General features: G+C 39.7%; 1 protein-coding gene across 4 annotated transcripts in view; it reads left to right on the top strand.

Moving 5' to 3' along the window:
• The window catches only part of WDFY4 (WDFY family member 4), a 144503-nt gene that overhangs the window by 63892 nt on the left and 60450 nt on the right, over positions 1 to 20161 (top strand). For all 4 annotated transcript variants that reach the window (XM_075154612.1, XM_075154613.1, XM_075154614.1 and 1 more), the window contains 5 exons: positions 228 to 367; positions 15753 to 15830; positions 16756 to 16959; positions 17772 to 17823; positions 19239 to 19405. In XM_075154612.1, coding sequence (XP_075010713.1) covers positions 228 to 367; positions 15753 to 15830; positions 16756 to 16959; positions 17772 to 17823; positions 19239 to 19405 — 641 coding nt within the window. The remainder of the gene's footprint in view (positions 1 to 227; positions 368 to 15752; positions 15831 to 16755; positions 16960 to 17771; positions 17824 to 19238; positions 19406 to 20161) is intronic.

Consider the following 20161-nt stretch of genomic DNA (forward strand, 5'->3'; position numbering starts at 1 on the left):
TGTCTGTATAATGATAGTGGTCTATGGCAGACCTCTGTGAGGCTTTTAAATAAAGGCTTGAGAAGTACCTGTTAATTCATTGCTCCTCTTATAAATAGAAGGACAAGGCAGCTGGAGTGAGGCACTGCCATGTTGTGGTGTGTTGTGTAACATCGCTACAAACCCTCTACCTTCCCACAAGCTCAACTTCAAGTGTTACAAGCTTTTTTTTCTGTTCTGGCCCACAGCATCTGAAAAGAAGATTCTCCAGAATAAAGCAGGTCCAGGCCTGTCACAGAGCAAGCACAATTCCTGGAGTGAAAGCCTCTCTTCAGCTATTAGGTTGATGCCTGGCCGAAATACAAAGGAAATAACATGCAAATCTGAGGTAACTTCTGCTTTTTGTCTTTTCTGGCTCTCCCACCGGCTCTGCCTCTGATATGGCTCTCGAGAGTTTGTCTGGACTTGGGAGGCTTCTGAGTATGTCTGTTGACATGTGCCATTGTAAACTAGACACCTACTGCAGTTAAGGTTCCTTTTCTAGACTGCCAGAAATAATCACTAAGAAGTAGACATTGATCTGAAGAACTTCGGTTGGCAGCCTTAACATATAATGTATTAATGCATACTTTTTGCATGAGGCCTAATTATTGCACTTGAAAGGAAAAACCCAAGCAACCCGTGTGTGCCTGTGCTCACAGGGCTCTGCTTGGGTCAGAGCAAGGTGAGGAGATGCTGGCTTTGCTGCTGATTTTGACTTACATCGCTTATGTAAACTTCGTCCTTCATACACTGAATTAGTAGAAAGGATCAGGTATTACCATAGTACTGTCCTTTCATTTTCTACTCAGTATGAAGTATTAAAGGTCCAAATTTTAGTTTAGCCTCAAGAGACAAGGAGGCAAGTGCTTATATAAACCAGGGATGGGTCTGGAGAGAGTGCAGCATTCCTACTGCCAGCAATGCGGCTGGACTATCTTTTCCATGTGTAAACTCCTCCTTTGCTGAGAGAAAGGGCCATTTCCCTGTTTTTGCTTGGCATTTGTCAAGAATACAAATAAAAAGCACCAGTTAGATGTTACTTGTTTAAGTGTGTTAGGGCTAGAGTAACCACCTATAGGGTAGGGCAGCAATGCATTGACAGAATATTCAGAGTTTTGGACTGAGCTTGTGTTATTGCAGTGCTGAACATATTAAGGTCTTTTCTTCTCCTGCTGAGGAGACAGTGAGTCTGTTACAGCATCAGTTTAGGGAGTCTTAATCCTCTAGCTCAAGCTGTAGCAGGTTGCAGCTTTATCCCCAGTGATGACTGGTTCACTTCCAGGTGTGTTGATCAGGAAGGCTATGATACACAAGTAATGTGTCTGATAGTACCTTCTGAGCTGCAGGTTTTTTCTCAGCATGCCACAGCATCCTTCTCATTCCTTAAAATCACTTTGCTACTTACAGAGTGAGCAAGTTCTTCCCAGGTACATATGTAGACTGTGATGTCATACTACAACAGCATCGACTATTTGCCCTGGGGTCTGTTTAATTATTTTTTAAAATTAATTTTGATTATTACAGCTGATTACACCTCAGTGAGCAATGTAATTGATATTTGTAAATGTATCCCAAGGAACATTTTGTACAACATGCTTTTTGCTGTTGAAGGTTAAAGACTCCGTTATTGGTTTTTCCCTAAATATGCCCACATCATTAGTTCCTCCAGTGAAAAGGTTGCCATCTGGAAAAGGCAGCACGGAGACATTATTCAGGCACAAGTGCATGAAATTGGTGTTTCTGCATCTTCTGTCTCTCTTCTGCAAGGAGGAAGATTGTAATTAAAGGAGCTGGGTTTGGAGGAAACATTACTCATTTGGTGTTATTCCTTATCATGTCAAGGACTGACAGCTCCACGACTCTGATAAATTGTTCCTCTCAATGAGATGCAAAGCTACAGTTCCAAATGTTCTTCTCCACTCTCCCTCTCCCCCTTTCTCCCTCCAGCCTATCTTTGAAAGAGTTTGATGCACTTTTCAGAGAGATGAAATCTAAGGGGAAGAAAATTAATTTCTTTGCTCCCCAACCACCCTCTTTCTTTGTATACTTCACAAACAAGGTATAAGGTGGGATTTTCAGTATCGGAGGAAGTTGGGAGCACAAGTTACATTAAAAGTAAATGGTATTTGTGCTTCTAACTTGTATTTTTGACCTCACTTTGGCAGTCACTTTAAAGGTGCTGCAATGTGATTTTTGTATCATTTACGGTGTCTCAAGTGCCTTCTGTGTTCACTTAGGAAAAGTCTTCAGATACTGGCCTCTGTCTTCACTACTGCTGGTTGTGGACCTATGTCCTACAGCAATAGGCACCTGGTTGAAACATTGAGATAAAAGGAAAAGTAGCAATATGAACTACATAGTGAGAGACAAAGCCTTTAAATCCCATAAAAATCTTTGCATTTACTGAGAGCTAAGTACGGTTGTTCCTAACTGAGAAAGACTTATTAAATTTGAGAAAAGTGCAGAAATTCAGCCAGGATTTCAAAGCTTTGCTCAGTAGAAAGAAGAAATGGGTTGGTTACTGGGTTGTTAATTTGATTCCTTTATAGACCAAAAATAAACAAAGAAGTTGAAGCAGTAGTAGCATTTGCTGCAGATTTTAAAAAAAAAAAAAAAACAAACCACAAACAAAAAAATACTAAACATCCCCCTCAAAACTATCAACTTTTTCCCTGTTGTCATTTACAAGATGGCAAGAGTGCTTTTGAGACCCAATTCTTAATCTGGAAAAAAACAGCAAAATTCAAACTCTTCACTCCAGCAAAGGATCAGGCCCCATGTTTCTGCTGTATTTTCACTCAGGATCTCCAGCATCAGTGAAGCCAATTCACTGCTATTTGGTGGCAAATGTCAAAATTAGCAATCAAATGCAGCTGTGTTTTCCCTATATTTCTGAATCCACTTTGCTATCTCATGCTCTGCTCTGGGCTTTGTCTGGAATGCATGATCATTCAGAACGGAGAGTGTGATCCCATTTCTGGTAGTAGAAGGGCGATGATCTGCTATGGTAATTGCTATCTTGTGTTTTCTTGGAAGTCTGAGTAGCCATGCAGGAGCAAGAGGAGCACTGTACAAAGTCAGATTTTTTTAATGCTTACAGGTGACAGAGTTGTGTAAGTTTGCCAGCAGGAGGGTCTGTAAGACTCTGAATACAGTGCCAAAGGTTTCCAAATCATTGACTTCCCTGTTTCAAAGTGAGCCTTTTGATCTCTTGCTCTTTCTCCTCTCTTCCTCCCCCCGTCCCTCTCCCCCCCAATTTTGCTGTCAGAATCTAGCATATGTATTTAATTTTTAGGTTAGCAATGACTGATTGTTTTTGTCATCTTCAACAAGCTGCAAGAGTAGCAAGAAACCATTATAACAATATTTCAGTAAATTGTAAATCAGTCAACAGCTTCTACCATGCAGTTTCCTGAGGTTCTTCCTGAGGATGAATGCGTGAGCAAGGTTACAAGCAGCATACTTCTAACTACTGTAAGACACGCTGCCTCGGGGCTGTAGATATAGTTGTTATCCTTTATAAGAAATGCAGAGCCTCCTGAGTTTTACAGCAGGCCTGATCATGCCTGTCCTCTCCTGTTTTGGTTCATTAATTACATTCCTCTATGCCACAGGCCCATATACCTTGAGAGAATGAAATAGAAAAGGTCTTTTTAATCCCAGTCTTCAGAATGAAGAGGTTAACAGAGACCTCCTAACTTGTAATTGCAAACCCAGAAACTTTATGGTAGGATTTTGGTCAGCAAACGTACACTTGTGAAGACAGCTATAGATAAAGGGCCAGCATCTGACCTCCTTTGTGCCGGTTTTGTCACTCTGTCCGTTGCAAGAGAATTCCTCCTAGTTAAGTGATGGGAGAATGCAGCCTTTGAACTCTAAGGATTTTTGAGCAGTTTGATGGATATCTTGGTTTCTGCTCTGCTGCCCTCAGTGCATGCAAGGTCACTGCAGAGCTAATGGCAAAAAAAGCATTTAACAGTGTAGCTTTACAAACCAGAAAATACAAGGTGCTAAGTTTGGCTTCACTGGGAGTGATTAATTTTTCTTTAGTTGGCTTTGTAGTAAGAGCCCATGTCTTGTGCTTACTTTTGTAAGCAACAGGCAGATTGTTAAACCCACAGCAAATCTGCCTCAGTGTGTCAGCGAGAGCCGCCTTTGTCTCTGTGGATAACTTTCTGAAAACAGGAGCTCCAAGAAAAGACCTCTTGGCTGAGACTTAAGTCACTGTCAGACACAGAATCTACTTCAGTTCTGTTTGAAAATTCTTCCTTTTAATTTTTTACATCGTAATATTTTATTTATTTATACTAATGGCTAAGCAGTCTTGATGTACCTGCTGAAAAGAAACTGCAAGTTCATTAACTCATTTAGGAAAGTGAGTTGTATGTCCTCATCTTATCACTGAGCAAGAAGATAATGATATGACCAAGGACAACTTGAATTCTGCATAGTTTCCTAACAGGTATCCTTGGTTAAAGTAATAGCAAATGTCTCTTGAGCAAGCTCCTCTAAAAGTTGTCTGTCAGGTCCTGCCTCTATAGTTAGATTCCCAAGAGGAAGAATCAAATCTCTTCTAGGAGTTAATGTTTCTTTTGAAGTCTGAGAAAGACTGAGGCATGTTTCAAACAATAGGTTATTTCAAAGTCTTTAGGACTTTCTTTAGTTTTAGATTTACAGGAAATTTACTTTTTTAGTTTTCTCATGTTTTTATTCACCAGGCTTTTCTCTTAGGCCAGCAGCTAAAAGTGTGTTGCTACAGAAAATTATTCATTTGTTATACCAAGAACAACAATCTTTTCAAATTTCACAGCCAGCAAAAAAATTTTAAAAAATTGTTTCCCATGTAACACTCATTCTTAAGATAAATATGGCTAGTATACCTAGTATCTCTAGTCATTGACCTGTGGCGGTAATGCATTGTATTTTGAGAAGTATTTGAACATAAAATTTCCGTTGACTACAGTGGGAGTTTGAGCTACAGGCGTAAATTTCTTCCATGCTGGAAATGTAAATCTCTACATCAACACTTACAGGAGTTTTTTAATGTGTTTTGTCCAGTACTGGGACTTACTTACTGAGTACAAATAGTAGCTGCATCACAGATACAGAATTAGTCCTGTCTGGGGCAGGGCTCTCACCCCACATGAGTCCATCAGGAAAAGAGCACTGGAGCTTCATTCACTCCTGGCTGTCAGTCTTGCCTCACACTTTTTGCAGCCATCTTTACAGGTTTTGCATTAGGTGTGGGGGAAGAGGGAGAAATGACCTGTTTTAAATTAATATGTACAGATCATACTCACAAATTCTTGGGTGAGATGTCTGTGTGCAAAAGTCTGTGTTTTAGAAGGTAGTTTTAAACAAGGCTTTTCAAGCAGAAGTGTTTAATGTTGAACCGGAAGGCTGATGATGTATTCCTAGGCTCTTGTCAGGGCACAAGAGGACTCAACCCCAAGGTATAAAATCGGCATTAGCTCAAAATGCTGTGTGTCAGTGGGCTTTGACTTCTGTAAGAAAGAAGCTTTATCTCAAGTTGACGGACATGAATTTACAGCGACTTGGCCATGATCACCCAAGATGTCAGTGGCAACACTAGCAGCTGAACCCAGAGCTAAATAGTGGACCAGTGCCTTCAAACATTAGCTCCTTCTTTCCTGCATTGTTATAGCATCTTTCAATAATTGACTGTAAAATCAAGGCTGATGCTGACCAGCCTGGGTCTTCAAACAATAGTAGAGCCACTGTATCAGAGAGTGGTTGTTTAAAGTGGGGAGGTATGTGAGATAGTGAAAAGGAGAGCAGGGTTGAACAAAAAGAGGTTGCTAATTTGGGATGAAAGAGGGATGATCTCAACTTAGCAGTTCATGGTAGGTGAAATGAAGAAGATAGAAATATTTGAAACACAATCACAATTATTATTTAAACAAATATTTTTCTTACTAATCACTCATTTGGTATTTTATCAGCTTTTCAAGTTAACAGAGTTTAAAAAAGCAAGCATATAATGATATTTCTTTGAAAAGTGCATCATTTGTGTAACATCTTTATCTTCATAATAGAAGGATAATTAACATCACTAATTATCTAATTAAGTTCATTAACTATCCACCAACAGTGCACCGTGAAGTTGACATTATGTTCTTCTGTCAACAAATGCTTTGATTTCTTAGGAAGTAATTAAAATGTAAATTAGCATGTCATTAAATGCACAAGGGAAGTTTGGAATCAAATATTCATTTCAAAACTGCTCATAGCAGACTTTTTTTTTTTTTTTTTACTTCAATGAAAGCAGGCACTTTACTATTAATGATGTATATTAAACAATTTCCATTATAATATTATTGTCTGGTTTAATAACTGGCTCAAAGCTAAATTACAGTATGCTGCAGCAAGCTGGAAAAAGTTTCTTTAACTTTGAACAAAGAAATTTTTGTGTCCTCTTAAGTGGAGATATCTGACACACTGCTCATTTATCATTTTCAGATTGTTTACAAGATCATAAAGAAATAAGTCAACAGGTCAATAAGTTAGGTAAGAACTGCATGAAAGCATAAAATGCAGAGCTATCTAATTTTATGTAATACAAATCACTGAACTTTCTGAAATGTATGGGAATAATTTCCACATTCATTGAAGATAACTGTTTAACAGAGAAGTTGGACTATAAAGGTTGTATGATGATGAATACAAATTAGGCCAACTCAGACCCACAGGCCACTCACCCCACAGTCTGTCCCCTAAAAATCCAGTACCGGTGGCTACAGGAGATGGCACGTGACAGCACAATGCACAGTAGAAGATCTATCCTAGCAAAGTTGCTCCTTTCTTGATTAATATCAGTTTCATCTTAAAACCTGAATACAGAAAATAATATCTCTTCCAAAACTTTTTGTCGGTAACTATTCAGAGGGAGTTTTTCTGTGTTTTTAAACTCAGTGGTGTCCTGTGGCAGTGAAGTCCTTTCATTTAATTACACATTGTATGAAAAGATGTTTCTTTTACTTTTCCTGCATTTTTTTTTTAAATATATTTTTGCCTTTCAAGCTAGAGATTGTGTCTGGTTCGGGTTTAAGCTCGGATATAGGATTTCAGTGAGTGGACTTTAATGTTTAAAGCTGTCGGCATTGAAATCTCATCTTTGAAGAGCTGCTGGCTGCACAGTTTTATTTTCACATAACAGAAGATGCCAAATAAGTTGAATGGTGTTAATGTGGACGAAAGCAGAGTTTTATTTGGTTGCAGAGAAACCCTAGAAACAAGTACTAGCCACTGAAACAATTTTTTTTTCTAGAATATATAGAAAGACAAATAATTTTTCATATTTCTTTGTTCAAATATGTCCGTTTTCTTCTGGAATTTTGATGCAACATTTTATTTATAATAATTTCAGAAATAAATTGTTTGAATTAAGTTGCTTTTTATGGATTGTTTGATTCAAAAGCCTGAAGTGGCAATTTAAACTGAATCAAACGTACATTTTTGTTTTAAAACTCCCGGTGGAATTAACATTTTCATCCACAGTTTCCCACAAGAAAATAATTTTTCATTATTCATTATTTTTTAAGTTCTATATTTGTTCTATTTTTAAAGGCAAATAATGGATTTTTTTTTCAGTTATGCTATTTATTATTAGAAATCCTTATAAGGAGAAGAATTATGACCAACTTTGCTTATCAAGAAGTTATGAGTTTATATACGCTGTCTTGTCTCACTCAGGGAGCAAGTATAAAATGCATATAGGAGTCTGGGTGCCCAGAAAATTAAGTATGAGTTTCTATCAGACAGCAGGGACTTAAAATGGCTAAGTGTGAACTGGATGGTGGTATGTGCAAGTAGAGAACAGGAAATCAGGGGAGGTTCCAGAAATGTCTGCAAGATGAACTTAAAGGTTTCTCCTAAACAAGGGTATAGGTTGCTAACCATTTATTTATTGTTGTTCTCATCTTTGCTAGCCAAATTAAAGATAAAGCTTGGTTGTGCCTACCTCTGCTCCATTCATGCCTTCTGTTGCAGGGTAGCCTGTAGAATCCAGGATTATTCTACGGGCAGTAAAAAACTCCAGAAGTAATCATGTCACCTTTAACTGTGTGTCGTTTTAGGAAAACTGATAATTTTAGGGGTCAGGGAAGAGATGTTTCTTTGTATTCTGTACTCTGAGCTCTAAGCATATGCTAATGTTTACAGAATTTTCTTCAGCTAAAGGATTAGAAGTGCACATTTTTCTTAAATAATAACCATAATTCAAATGTAATCGGAAAATGCCAGTGCATGAGGCTTTCAGATAAATGCATTGAGATACTGTGTAGTAAAGCCCTAAGCTACATACACCTGTAGGACTTCACAGAAAATCACCATTTTAAATAGAAATAGGAAAATGGTGAGTAAGAACCAGTGAAGGAAAGAAGAGACCCCATTTCTATTCTCCATAATGCCAAAGTCTGACCTTCACATTTCACTAGAGGTAAAAGCTAATACCTCTGCTGTAGCAGGATGGAAACAGAGCCCTCGAGAGGTTGAGTGCATTATCCTGAAGTCACAGAAGTCATTCTTAGAGATAGGATTAAAGAACAAAGGTGTCTTGCCTCCCGTTGTGCTTTTTTGGTATTAGGAGACAAGTTATCTGTTCTCCCAGGAATGCATCTCTTCGGTAGTATCATCTGTTGAAGGAGTATGTGTGCGCAAACATACATACGTACATATATATAGTTGCTATAGAAGTAGAGCTGCTTCTGTGCTGCCTGAGTTTAGCTGATAAATACAGTGTGGAAGTCTCATCACATGTACACCATACTTTGGGTTTATCCTCTTGAAACCCACCCCTGTGTGTGGATACATTTATGATGCACTGAAATATGGAGGTTTTTCTCATTAAGTTTGCTATTCCCCAACCAACTGGCGATGCCAGGAATCCATCCATGATCCTTAGGAGCAGTTGGCACTGTGCATTAGCCTCCTAGCGGGTTGAGGCACGAAGCTTCCATGCAACACTTAACTGCTGGAACTACAGTCTGTTGAAAAGCTAAATGAATTTTGGCAAAGTAACAATAAAATCCACATGGCAATAACAATTTTGTGATTCAAAAGAGCCTGCAAACAACCCTCAGTGTGGGGAGTATATGCTAAGGACTAGGACAAACTCCTCTTTGATCTGCTAAGGAAAACATTGTCTGCCTTAGCTTAATGCTTGTTACCTGGTGACTAATGAAACAATTTTTCCTCTTATGAAATGAACCTACTTGCTTCCTAGTGCATAGTCAATTACTTGAAAAATAGTCTGGTCACAAGATGGGTGGCTTATTGTTTGTGCAGGGTAGCAGTGTACCTGGACTCTGATTCACTGTGTTAGATTTAATAACAGTAGTAAACTTGGAGATGTTACGCACTTTGTCCCTGTATCTGAATACAACAGGGCTGGTGAATTGGAGACTTCCTCACCCAGCTTTAGTAATTTACTATAACACTCAGACTCTTCTCTGTAAAACTGCCAAGCTAGTTGTAATGCTATCCTCTGCTTGTGAGGCTGATGAAGAACGGATTGATTTATTCTCTGTGACTTAGCAGGAAAGGACCAGAAGTATTGGGCTTTAACAGTCAGGAGGGGAAATTCTGGTTAGATGCGTGGAAGAAGGAGGAGCATGAGAACTGAAGTGAATACAAGAAGATAGTTTTCACATCTCAGAAGAGTTTAGGCTCAGAACTTGACTGCTGACAATCTAGCTCTGTAGCTATGTAAGTCATAGTGGTTCAGGTATTTTCCATTAAAAAGATTATTGGCTTTAGATGGTGAGTGCAAAAATCAATCGCTTTTGTGAGAAAGTGTCTCTTTCCTAAGTCACATAATCAGTGACAGGACATGCATGCTGGTTAGGGCGTGCAGTCCAGAGGACGGAGATGGGATATGGGGCTGCTGAGAGGAGCAATGCTGCACCACAGTGCGTGCCATTTAATGGTGAGCTGCTGGGAAATATATACTTAAGTAAAACTGAACAATTTGCTCTTTAAAAAATGGCACTTTCTTAGTGCTCTATTTCATAAAAAATGCAACTTTTCTGTTTGATTCAAGATGGGAAGAGTGTATCACATTAATATCATGTCATTTTTCTCATTCTAATAATGCTAATTTCCTGTTTCCCTCTTTTGCAGTCATCACCCATAGAGGTTTTAAGCATGTTTAATTGCCACTTTTAAGGTCCCGGTGCTGCATATATGTTATCTGTATGTTTATATCTTAAATGCTTGGATTAAAGGCAAATCTGCCCCTCTTCAGTAGCAGACAATCTGTATATAAAAGTTACAAAGTATATGCCTAAACACATCCTGAAACACAGTGATTTCTTGAATCAGGATCATGAAATCTGTTTCTGCCATGCACAGACTCTTTGCCACTGTCACATGCTATTTACATGCAGTTCGTTGTGTCCCTAAGAGCTCCTTATCTGCTGTTCTGTTTTTCTATGCCCATGGAATACTTTCTAAAAACCTAGTGATTGCTTGAATAGCTGTAATTAGATCAAAAAACCTTCCATGTAGAATTGTGAAAGCCCAGGTTAGAGGAATAAGGTATAGGACTGTTCCTGTGGTATAAGATCTAATATCTGGTAAATCGGCTATATTAGAATATGATCTGGCACTGGGAACATAAGAGTAGAAAGGATTTCCAAATTGGTTTGTCAAATTGTTTCCCCCTCCCGCTACTGCATGCTGTCACCATAATACATCCTCTTTGTGGGCTTATCAGACTGTTTCAAATTAATTTAGGTTACCAACCCCTCTTCCCCCACAACCAAGTCATAGTGGCAGGATGTTCCAGAAACTCACTTGTCTTAGCTTCCCCATCTGTAAGCTAAAGACTTTGACCTCCTTCATAAACACCTCTGAGATGTACTGGTGAAAAGCACTGTAGAAGAGTAGATATTTTTGTTATAGCTGTGATGCTATATGAATGCTCTTACAGTGTGTGCTTATATATTTATAACATTTATTTTGCTCAGAAGAGCTAAAGTAGTAGACTAATATCGCTAGTTCTAGTCCTCGCCAACAGATGACTAAAACACATGCTTCAAAACAAGTATGTGGGTATTCTCACTATCATCCATGAGACTATTCACTTGGCACAGTGAAAGATCTGGATATTTAGGCTTTCCTTTTGGCTCTTCCAAGTCCGAAATTATTTTGTCTTGAAGTTTATTTTTACTTATTAAGAGTTTTGGCACATACTTTTGTGTGCATGTGTAATACAACACATAGCCTTTAACTCTCCAAAGAAAGCCTCAAAGCGCAGAGGTCCAATGACATAATGTTTCTTTAGGAAAGAACTATGGCATATGTGGTGTCTGTATCATGCAATATGAGTTTATTATAGCAAGCCTGAATATTTATGGGGTGCAGGAGTGTTAAGTGATATATATATTAAAAAAAAAAAAAACCCAGACATAAAACATTCCAGAGCTCAGTAGAGAATTGTTAACTTAAAAGTCACACCTCAACCTTTTTTTTTCTTTTTCTTCTTTTCTTCTTTTCTTCTTTTCAACTGTTTCTTATTACAAGCAGCCTTTCAATTGCTTTAGTTGAAAGAAATTATAGAACATTCACTCTCTGGGTTTTTTTGGCATGCTAATTTCTCTGTTTGCCAGCATTTTTCTCCTTGCTGATTTTACCTTTCCCCAGTGCTAATCATTTTCTCTCTTATTTGCATGAGGTCTCCATGCAGCAAGAGGAGAAACGGTTTTTGATTCTGTGGTTTGGTTTTTTTTAATAGGGAAATAGCTTGTAAATTCCATCACCTTTTCAAGCTCTAAATATTGGCTGGGGAATCTGAGGCAGCAAAACAACCTGATTCTACTTAGAATGTGATTGTCTAAGACTGCAAAGTAGAGAAGTCTGTATAAAAAAGACTTAAAGCATGGTATCATACTCAGATTTTTAGGCCAGGATGGATCAATATGGCCTTTTATTCTGCTCTTCTCTAGAATGCAGGTCATATTTCTTGCATTTACACCTGCTTTTCTGCATATGAAATTCAAACCTTATATGATGTTACACAACATTAACAATTATCAAAGCTGGCATATTTTTTTTGTTCAGGATAGTTATTACACTGTGGCACTGTTTTTTTTAATCTACTGCATAAAGAGTTGCCATTTTAAAGGATAACCACCTACAATTTTTAATGGAAACTGTTTATTTGTTAGCAACTTGTTTGTACTAGTTTTTCATTAAGCATTACGGTGTAATTGTTCTGACTGAACACTGAATAAATAGCCTGGTCTATATTCTCCATGTTTATTGGGTATCTGTTCAGGTTTTGTTTTTGTTTGTTGGTTTGTTTTGAGGGGGTTTTTCCAATCACAGTGATCTCCAGTTTTGTTAACTGTTCATTTCATTTTACAACCAGATGGTTTTCTTGTGGGGATGATCATCAGGGACGTGTTCATCTGGTTGAAGATGGCTAGCTGTAGCTCATTTGGAAGTCAAAGTGGTTAGTCTTCAGTTCACCAGACATGGCTAGCAGAATTTTTCCTTCTTAGGACCCTCATATGTTTCAAAGGCAAGGAGCTGGGTCACTGAAGTCAGTGAGAATCTTTCCAACGTGAGCTTTGACCTTAGGGGTCTGATCGGTGACCATGAGTGAAATACAGACTATGAGCAACTTTGAAACAGCTGCCAGTAGAGCACTGACTCAGCTTGAATAGCCTGTGGGTATCTGAAATGGTTGTTAATACTTGGAGGAATTGGTTGTCTATTCTGAATGGCTTTTACCCTATGTCCACATAGAGCTGGGATCTCATCTCTTCTCTTGTACTGAGCCCGGCTCAACAGCACAGAGATTCTGTTGCTTTCTAGGTCAGCCTTTATGGGAGTTTTATATGAATTATGGAATAGTTTTGTGAGGCCGCAACTGTGATTACAGGTTTAATGATGCTTTAAACAAACAAAAATGTAATGACTTTCATCAGTGTAAAACAGGAGCTTCCTGCAGGGAAACACCAATAAATGTGACTTCGCAGCAGGGGTACAGACCTGGCTGGCAGCCAGCAGTAATCGGCACACCACATAGACCTTGTGTGTTAACTTAATTATAGCACAGTGCAAGCAGCAGCTAGACAGTTTGCTGTGAGGAATCACTGCCAGCGTGGCACAGAGTCTATGCATTTAAAAGTTACCCATCTGATCCATAGCTTTAGGTAGTGAGAGGCTGAGACTTTCAGAGCCAGTTTAGCCTCGTGCTGTGACTCACAGCAATCTCACCTTTGTCAGGGAAGCTTGGGTGGGCATGAGAGCCTTTGCCTGGCACTGGGGGCACTCTAACCTCTTCTGTATAATCTCCGAACAGCTTCTGCCTTCTCTGCCACCACTAATCCTCAGGAATTTATCAAAGGAACAGATACTTCTACTACTCTCTGTAATGCAGTTAATCGTCAGCCACTCTAATTCCTCTTTTTTTTCTTTTTTTTTTTTTTTTTAATTTCATGGCTTTGATGTACCTTTTGTAAGTTCCTGGGAAGGGCAAACAATCTTATTTTGGCTTCAAAATCATGTTCAAGTAAGCCTGCATCCCTCCTACACATTTGGCTGGCACATGGAGTAGATATTTATGGTTTATTTGGATACTGTGACTTTTGGGATTCTGTTTCTTTCAGTAGTGATTAGCAGCATCATCCTGAGTCAGGTCCCCATTTGCTGTACCATTGACTTCAGGAAAAAAAAGTTGCTCTTTCAGAGACCTTTTGATTTGGAAAATTTTAAAGCAAGTATGCCCAGAAGATCAGACATGGCATCATGTAGTTGTAATAGGATAGCTAGAATCTTTTTCCAGGAAATACACTGTCAAACAGGAGAATTTTTACCTGTGACTGTGAGTAAGAAGGCTGTGATACTGAAGTTCCCCTAGTAGCTCCTTGTCAGCAGTCACACAAAGAGATACTGAGCAAGGAGAGAAATAGATGGAGCAGCTATCCTTGTGTTTGCATAGAAAAGTCTGAGTTACAAGACTGTAGAACAGTCTCACGAGTGCTGGACAGCCCATTACAGCAGAGTCCTGTGCTGGTTCTTCAGTTGCCTTCATGCAATAAGATAAAACAAGCCAGTAGCTTGCTCAGCAGTTGCTTAGTGCTTCAGCTATATACACAGCCTTTCAGTAGGACTTGTCTCTCTGATCAGGAAAAAAAATGTCACGACAACAAACACTTTACTTCAAATCTCTTTGGGACTCAGAATTTCATAGATGGCTATGAGAAAGGGGAAAAAAAAGCTAGCATTTTCAAAGCTGGAAGCTTGTCTTTGTTTAACGTTTAACAGGTGAATTTGAGGAATTAGTATGCTAGTGAATATCCTAGGTCAAGAGGAGGCTCAGGGGAGACCTTATCACTCTCTACAACTACCTGAAAGCAGGTTGTAGCAAGGTGGGTGTTGGTCTCTTCTCCCAAGTCACTAGTGATAGGACAAGAGGAAACTGGCTCAAGTTGCGCCAGGGGAGGTTTAGATTGGATATTAGGAAAAATTTCTCCACTGAAAGGGTTGTCAAGCATTGGAACAGGCTGCCCAGGGAAGTGGTTGAGTCACCATCCCTGGAGGTGTTTAAAAGACGTGTAGATACGGTGCTTAGGGACATGGTTTAGTGGTGGACTTGGCAGTGCTAGGTTAACGGTTGGACTTGATGATCTTAAACATCTTTTCCAACTTAAACGATTTCATGATTCTAAGAGAATAAAACCCATTTCATTTCCCTACTCCTTGAGTTTAGGGATCCCACCACACTGGGCCATTATTCATGATCTTAGCCTGTGCAACTCTGAGGTCAGTATTACAGTCTCCGTTTTGTGGTTGGAGAGGTAGAGGTTTAGGGCAATTGCATGTTTTGGTGAAGATCACATAACAATCTGTTTGCAGAGTGGGGAATGCAACTCGTAATCTCTTGACAGCAGTTCATCAGTCTTGTACTTGCACAGAGACCCTTAGCTTGAGAAGTTCATTCCAATAAAACAGCAGATGAAATGTATGACTGTTAATGCGGGCTCACTGTTCTGTGGGTCTAGTGCGTTCTGGAAGGAAAGGTGGCCAGGAAGTTCTGTCAAGACTGCTTTGGAAAACATATATTTCCAGAAACACCTGAGTTGCACTGGGGTTTAGGACATGTCTGTGTTGTGTAATGGAGCAGAGGCAGTTATGATGTGTGTCTTCCTGCACTGGTACAGCTCTACAAATTCCCAGTTCTAGAGCTAGCTTTGACATCTCTGCATCACAATCCCATTAAATAGTGTATTTATACTCCAAGTCACTTGTTGCCAGAGGACTTAGGCTCCTAAATCTCAAAAATGTTTTTGGAAACACTTGGTTTCCCACCTGCAAAAAGGGGACATGGACCATTCCTTTGTCTGTACTTTCTGTTTATGCAGCAAGGAACAGGTGTATAGTTACAAATCCTGGATCCTCACCTCAGTTTGGGCCTCTACAACAGATAATTGTCTCTTATGCTATTTGCAGTACTAACTAATTCAGCTCCAAAAGGAGGAACCTTAAATTTTATTTGTTGTTTTCTTTCTCCTTCTGAGTAGTTCCAGGGTGCAACGTGTTTTCAGATGATTGCCTCATCACTATACTTTCTGGAGAGCCATCAAACTCACAAATGCGGGCCATATTCCGTAATTATTCTTGCAAAAGGCAGAGCAACTAATGCCTGCTTCTGCCCCTCACCTGCAGCACCTTGGTGTAATGTGTTCTGATGCTTCTTCTAGGGATTTGTGTCATGTATGGAACAGTACCGAAGAATTGGGCAGGAGCTGTACGCCTCTTTGTACAAGAACCACGTACAGGTAAAGAACAGGAATATTGTGCAACAGCTTTCTGTTGTTGAAAGGATGCTCTTGAACTACCCTGAGAAATCAGGCATTTCAGAAGTGAGATGAGTAGTATGCCCAAAGAAATGATGAGAGTTGATGAGGCAATACTCCATTCCTGACATCACCACTGAAGTGTGATATAGCGTCACTCATCAGTCAGATTGCAGACCCTCACTTTGTCTTCAGGAGCCTTTTTTCTTTTGTTTAAATGAATTATTCCACTCTCACAGTGGCAGAAATGAAAGTGAGGACTTTGACCTTTTTTTCTTAGCAGCCAGTAACGCTTTTCAAGAGGTCTCAAGCTCATAGCCAGTAAAATCTCACAGATATGTTTCTGTTTCAGGATTGGCCATCAGAGACCAACAAGCTTTTCATTCTTTGAAATGCTCACCTCTTCTCTCCTTTAAATTGATATTTTAGTGCCCCTCAACAGCCTGCACAGACCTCCTAAGTAGAAATAATTAAATTTATGCCATGCTTGGAGGGAGCACAGTACACTTCTGACTGAGGCTTTCAGACTGTGTTTTCATTGAGCATGGTTGTTGCCATTTGACACAAACATTCACCAGAAAAAACTGGAGCGAATAAAACCTCTGTGATGCTGTTCTCCTGGCTCACTGCTTTTGAGTTGGAAATCTAATGAAAGCAGCCATTTTCAAGGAGGTTGAAGTTTGCGACATGCTTATATTTGTCTGTATCTTAGTTTGACTAGTAGCATCGCCCACAGCACACTTTCAGTGGTCAGTCGGACCTGTGTTTGCTGGGTCTGCAGCGCTCCCTCTGCAGTGGCCCCATCCAGTAGGTTGGGTAAATCCCTCTGAGTCACTGGGGTGGTGCCGCTGCTGGATGGGAGGAGGGGAGTGTGCAAAAGGTGGCACAAAGTGGTTCTGTCTCACAGATGCTGCAGTGCGGTTACAGCAAAGCAGCCAAGGACTGGATGATACTTGAGGAGCAACTTTTCTACAGAAGGGGCCCGTGGGGAGATGCATCGCGATCCTTACAGCCACGATGGATTCTTGACTGTTATGAAGGGCCTTCACGAATGAGGAGGAGGATTCAGCATGTGAACACCCGAGTGACAATGATGCGAATGAAGAGTGAGGTAGAAAGCTGTTGCAGGAGGTGCACAATTTCCGTAACAGTTGCTGATGACTTTATGCTCACCTCTTTCCTCTGGTTCTCATTACTTGACTCATCAATATGCTGTGCCATGCATAGAGAACCCACTGAACATGTCTGATTTTGAGAGAGTAAGAGGGGCTGCAATGTGTTTAGCAGCAATGGTATAAGTTCTGGTATAAGATCTCCCGAGACAGATGAGAGTATAATCCGGTCATACTTTTCTGCTTGTAATATCTCATGGGTATAGCACTTCCCAATGTATGCAACAGAGTCCAGTTAGAAGGCTGCACTGTCTTGTTAGTCTTACGCTTATTAGGGCTGCTGGAACTGGTGGATGATCAAAAGGAGAATTAGAGTGGTTTGAGCTAAGCATTGAACTGTTTATGTGGAGTATTTACTAATGTCTGTCTCTATAGTGTCTAAGTGCCAAATTTTATCAACCAGAACCTGAAGCACTTTAGTGTATCAGGAGGTTCCCATCTCTAGGACATTTTCAGCTTTTTTGTGAAGCTTGGATTCTGGCTGTTTTCGGTAGGCTGAGTGGTATGGTTTTTATCCTATAACTGGCCTCATGCAGGGTCTTCTTTGAAAAGACAACAGTCCTTTTGCTTAATTATCGACATTTGTTCCTATATTTAATTGTTCCTTTGGGTCCTTTCAAATGAGTTTATTTGAATTTCCAAGGCATTTATTTGCAACGTAGCTCTAGATCTGTGTTTTTCTCTGCAACAAGGTTGAATTATGTTTACCTGTCTGCATATTCTGCTCTAGTCATACCTAGTCTCTTTTCAGGTTCTTCTAGCAAACAGAAATGAAGCAACACCCACGGCTGAAGTGAATTCAGGTAACCTTTTAGGGCTAAATTAAATCGTCAAGAGAGTGGACACAAAGAGCCAAAGAGAATTGGAGTTAGTGTATGGAGTTCCAGGTCAGAATTTCATCTTGTGAAAAAAACTTATTGTCAGTGCTCTAGGCTAAAAAGTCACTTGAACATCTGGAAAGAGACTGATGCAATTATTATAGGTGGTATATAAACTGTCTTCAGAATTGGTTCTCTCTTGTTGCCAGAAAGATCTGAAAGCAAAAAAGCTAACTTGAAATGAAAGCTTTGGGCATTTTGGGGCACCTGGAAAGCTCCCAACTGCTTAAACTCAGAAGGAAAAGTGCAGACTTCCCCCCTGCTCTTAGTAGACACTCCAGTTCTACCTCTGAAATAGTATTTAAAACCAGGTGATAGATGGCTCAGAGTACTGGTAATAGGAATTGTAACTTCCCAAGAATGTGGACAAAATAATACACAGTGGAAGAAAATCACCAAGAAAATTAACATGTCAAATTGTTTTTCAGTGTTCAAGATAGAACCGGATTTTTCAAAATATGATCATTATGTTGACATTTTTCATTTTCCAAGGCCAGGTTTTCTGTTACGTGAGACATTAAAAGAATGAGAGGGGAATGGGAGTGAAATATGGTACAGAAGTCAATAGTTTTTCAGAGGGGGGGGCGGGAAACATTGAGAAAGAACTGTAGTTTAGAAATGTCAGCCAAGCCTAAGGCTGTGGATTTCAGCCACCTGTGTGGCTGTTTCAAGTCAAGCTTCTAGTGTACACTGTTGGAAATAGGCAGAATTGTTGTATACTTTTTAGCATGATAGGGCCTGGAAATCAAATGAGAGTGGAGCTCATTGTTCTAGACTCCAGACAAGATTGAATACTACATAGTTTCTGCATGAAAGTGGTTACAGTCTACCTCATAAGAAGGCTGATTGTGCCCCCCCCAAACTGCATGCACTGCATGAATTTGCAAAACGTGGGACACAGCTTGCGCAAGGTATGAGTGGATTGTCTCTTCTTGGGGTCTCTTAAGATCCTGCTCAGTGCATGTCCCCAAAAGACTACCGTTTTCAGTTTTTCCTAATTTCATGTGAGTATGTGAACATTCTTTTTTTAAAAATTATCAGATGATCAGCCCAACACAGTGCAGAAATGAGAATAAATACATTTATTCAATATGCTTGAATCTTCAGTTATTATAGGAATTTAGTTTTAATTATGACTGAGTGCAGCTACCTGTTTTTAGTTGCCTGAACTAAGCACCCTTCTTTAGCAGTCACAGATTTTACTTCTCTCTTGCCTGTTTTTTGCAGATAAATAATGCTGTTTCCCAAGGTAGAACAGATTGCGTGAAGGTCTAAATTGCAAATGCTTTTGGTGTCATCTGGCTGCCACTAAAACTGCAATCTCTTTTATACTGATATAGGAGAGCTGACGTCAAATGAAGCAGAAAGGGAGATGGATAAGAAGGGATTGGATTGTAACCAACTAACGTTCTTCCCTGCTCTACACGAAAGTTTCCATTCAGAAGACTTCTTGGAACTGTGTGTGGAGAGACAAATTATATTGCAGGAGTTTGCAGAGAGTGAAAAGGTAGGAAAAATGAGCTAGAAAATGTTCTCTGGGGAGATGGCATTTTAGAGGGTGAATTAGATGTGGAGGCTTATCTGTTCCTTTCAGTTTGGGGTTCAGGTGGATTCAGGCTACAGTAAAACATCATCACTATCTGTTTCCTTAGAGCAATTACAATTTTCCAGCCTCTGTATGAACTTCTATATAAACTTATTCTTGAAGAACATTTAACATTAACTCTTCGAAGTAACAGAAAAAAAATTTGGGCGTGCGACCAAGGTATTCTCACACCTGTGAGACAGTATTGTCTGAATTTGCCTAAGACATGGCAAATTATGAGACTCTGAGAATTCCTGTCCTGCTTCCCCACCTTTACTCATGCTCAGAGCAATGCCTGGATCAAATTTATTTATTACCTCTGGAATGGTGTGCCAATTTTGTATAGGTTGCTAGTTCAGTGATGCTTAAATCTCTTCCTGCTGAATACCAGAAAATGTTTTCTTCCTCTCCCCTTCACATGCCTTTTTGTTCTCTGCCTCTCCATGAGTACTGGACAGATTCTTCCCTCTAAGGCTGTAGAGGCTTTCCCTGCTTCCTGTTTGATGCTTCCGTTGTATGTCATCTAGTCAAAACAGTGCTGTTCCTTCTTTGTTCTTGTACTGCACTGGATGCTCTTCTCCCAGGTTTCTTCCCAGCATAAGGAAGAGGCAGGTTCAGGAACGCTGGGAGAGGGCATGAGCTGTGGAGTAAATAGAGGTGACTCTGTTAGGAGGACAG

The sequence above is a fragment of the Calonectris borealis genome, chromosome 7 (genome assembly GCF_964195595.1).
Source record: "Calonectris borealis chromosome 7, bCalBor7.hap1.2, whole genome shotgun sequence".
Classification (NCBI taxonomy): domain Eukaryota; kingdom Metazoa; phylum Chordata; class Aves; order Procellariiformes; family Procellariidae; genus Calonectris; species Calonectris borealis.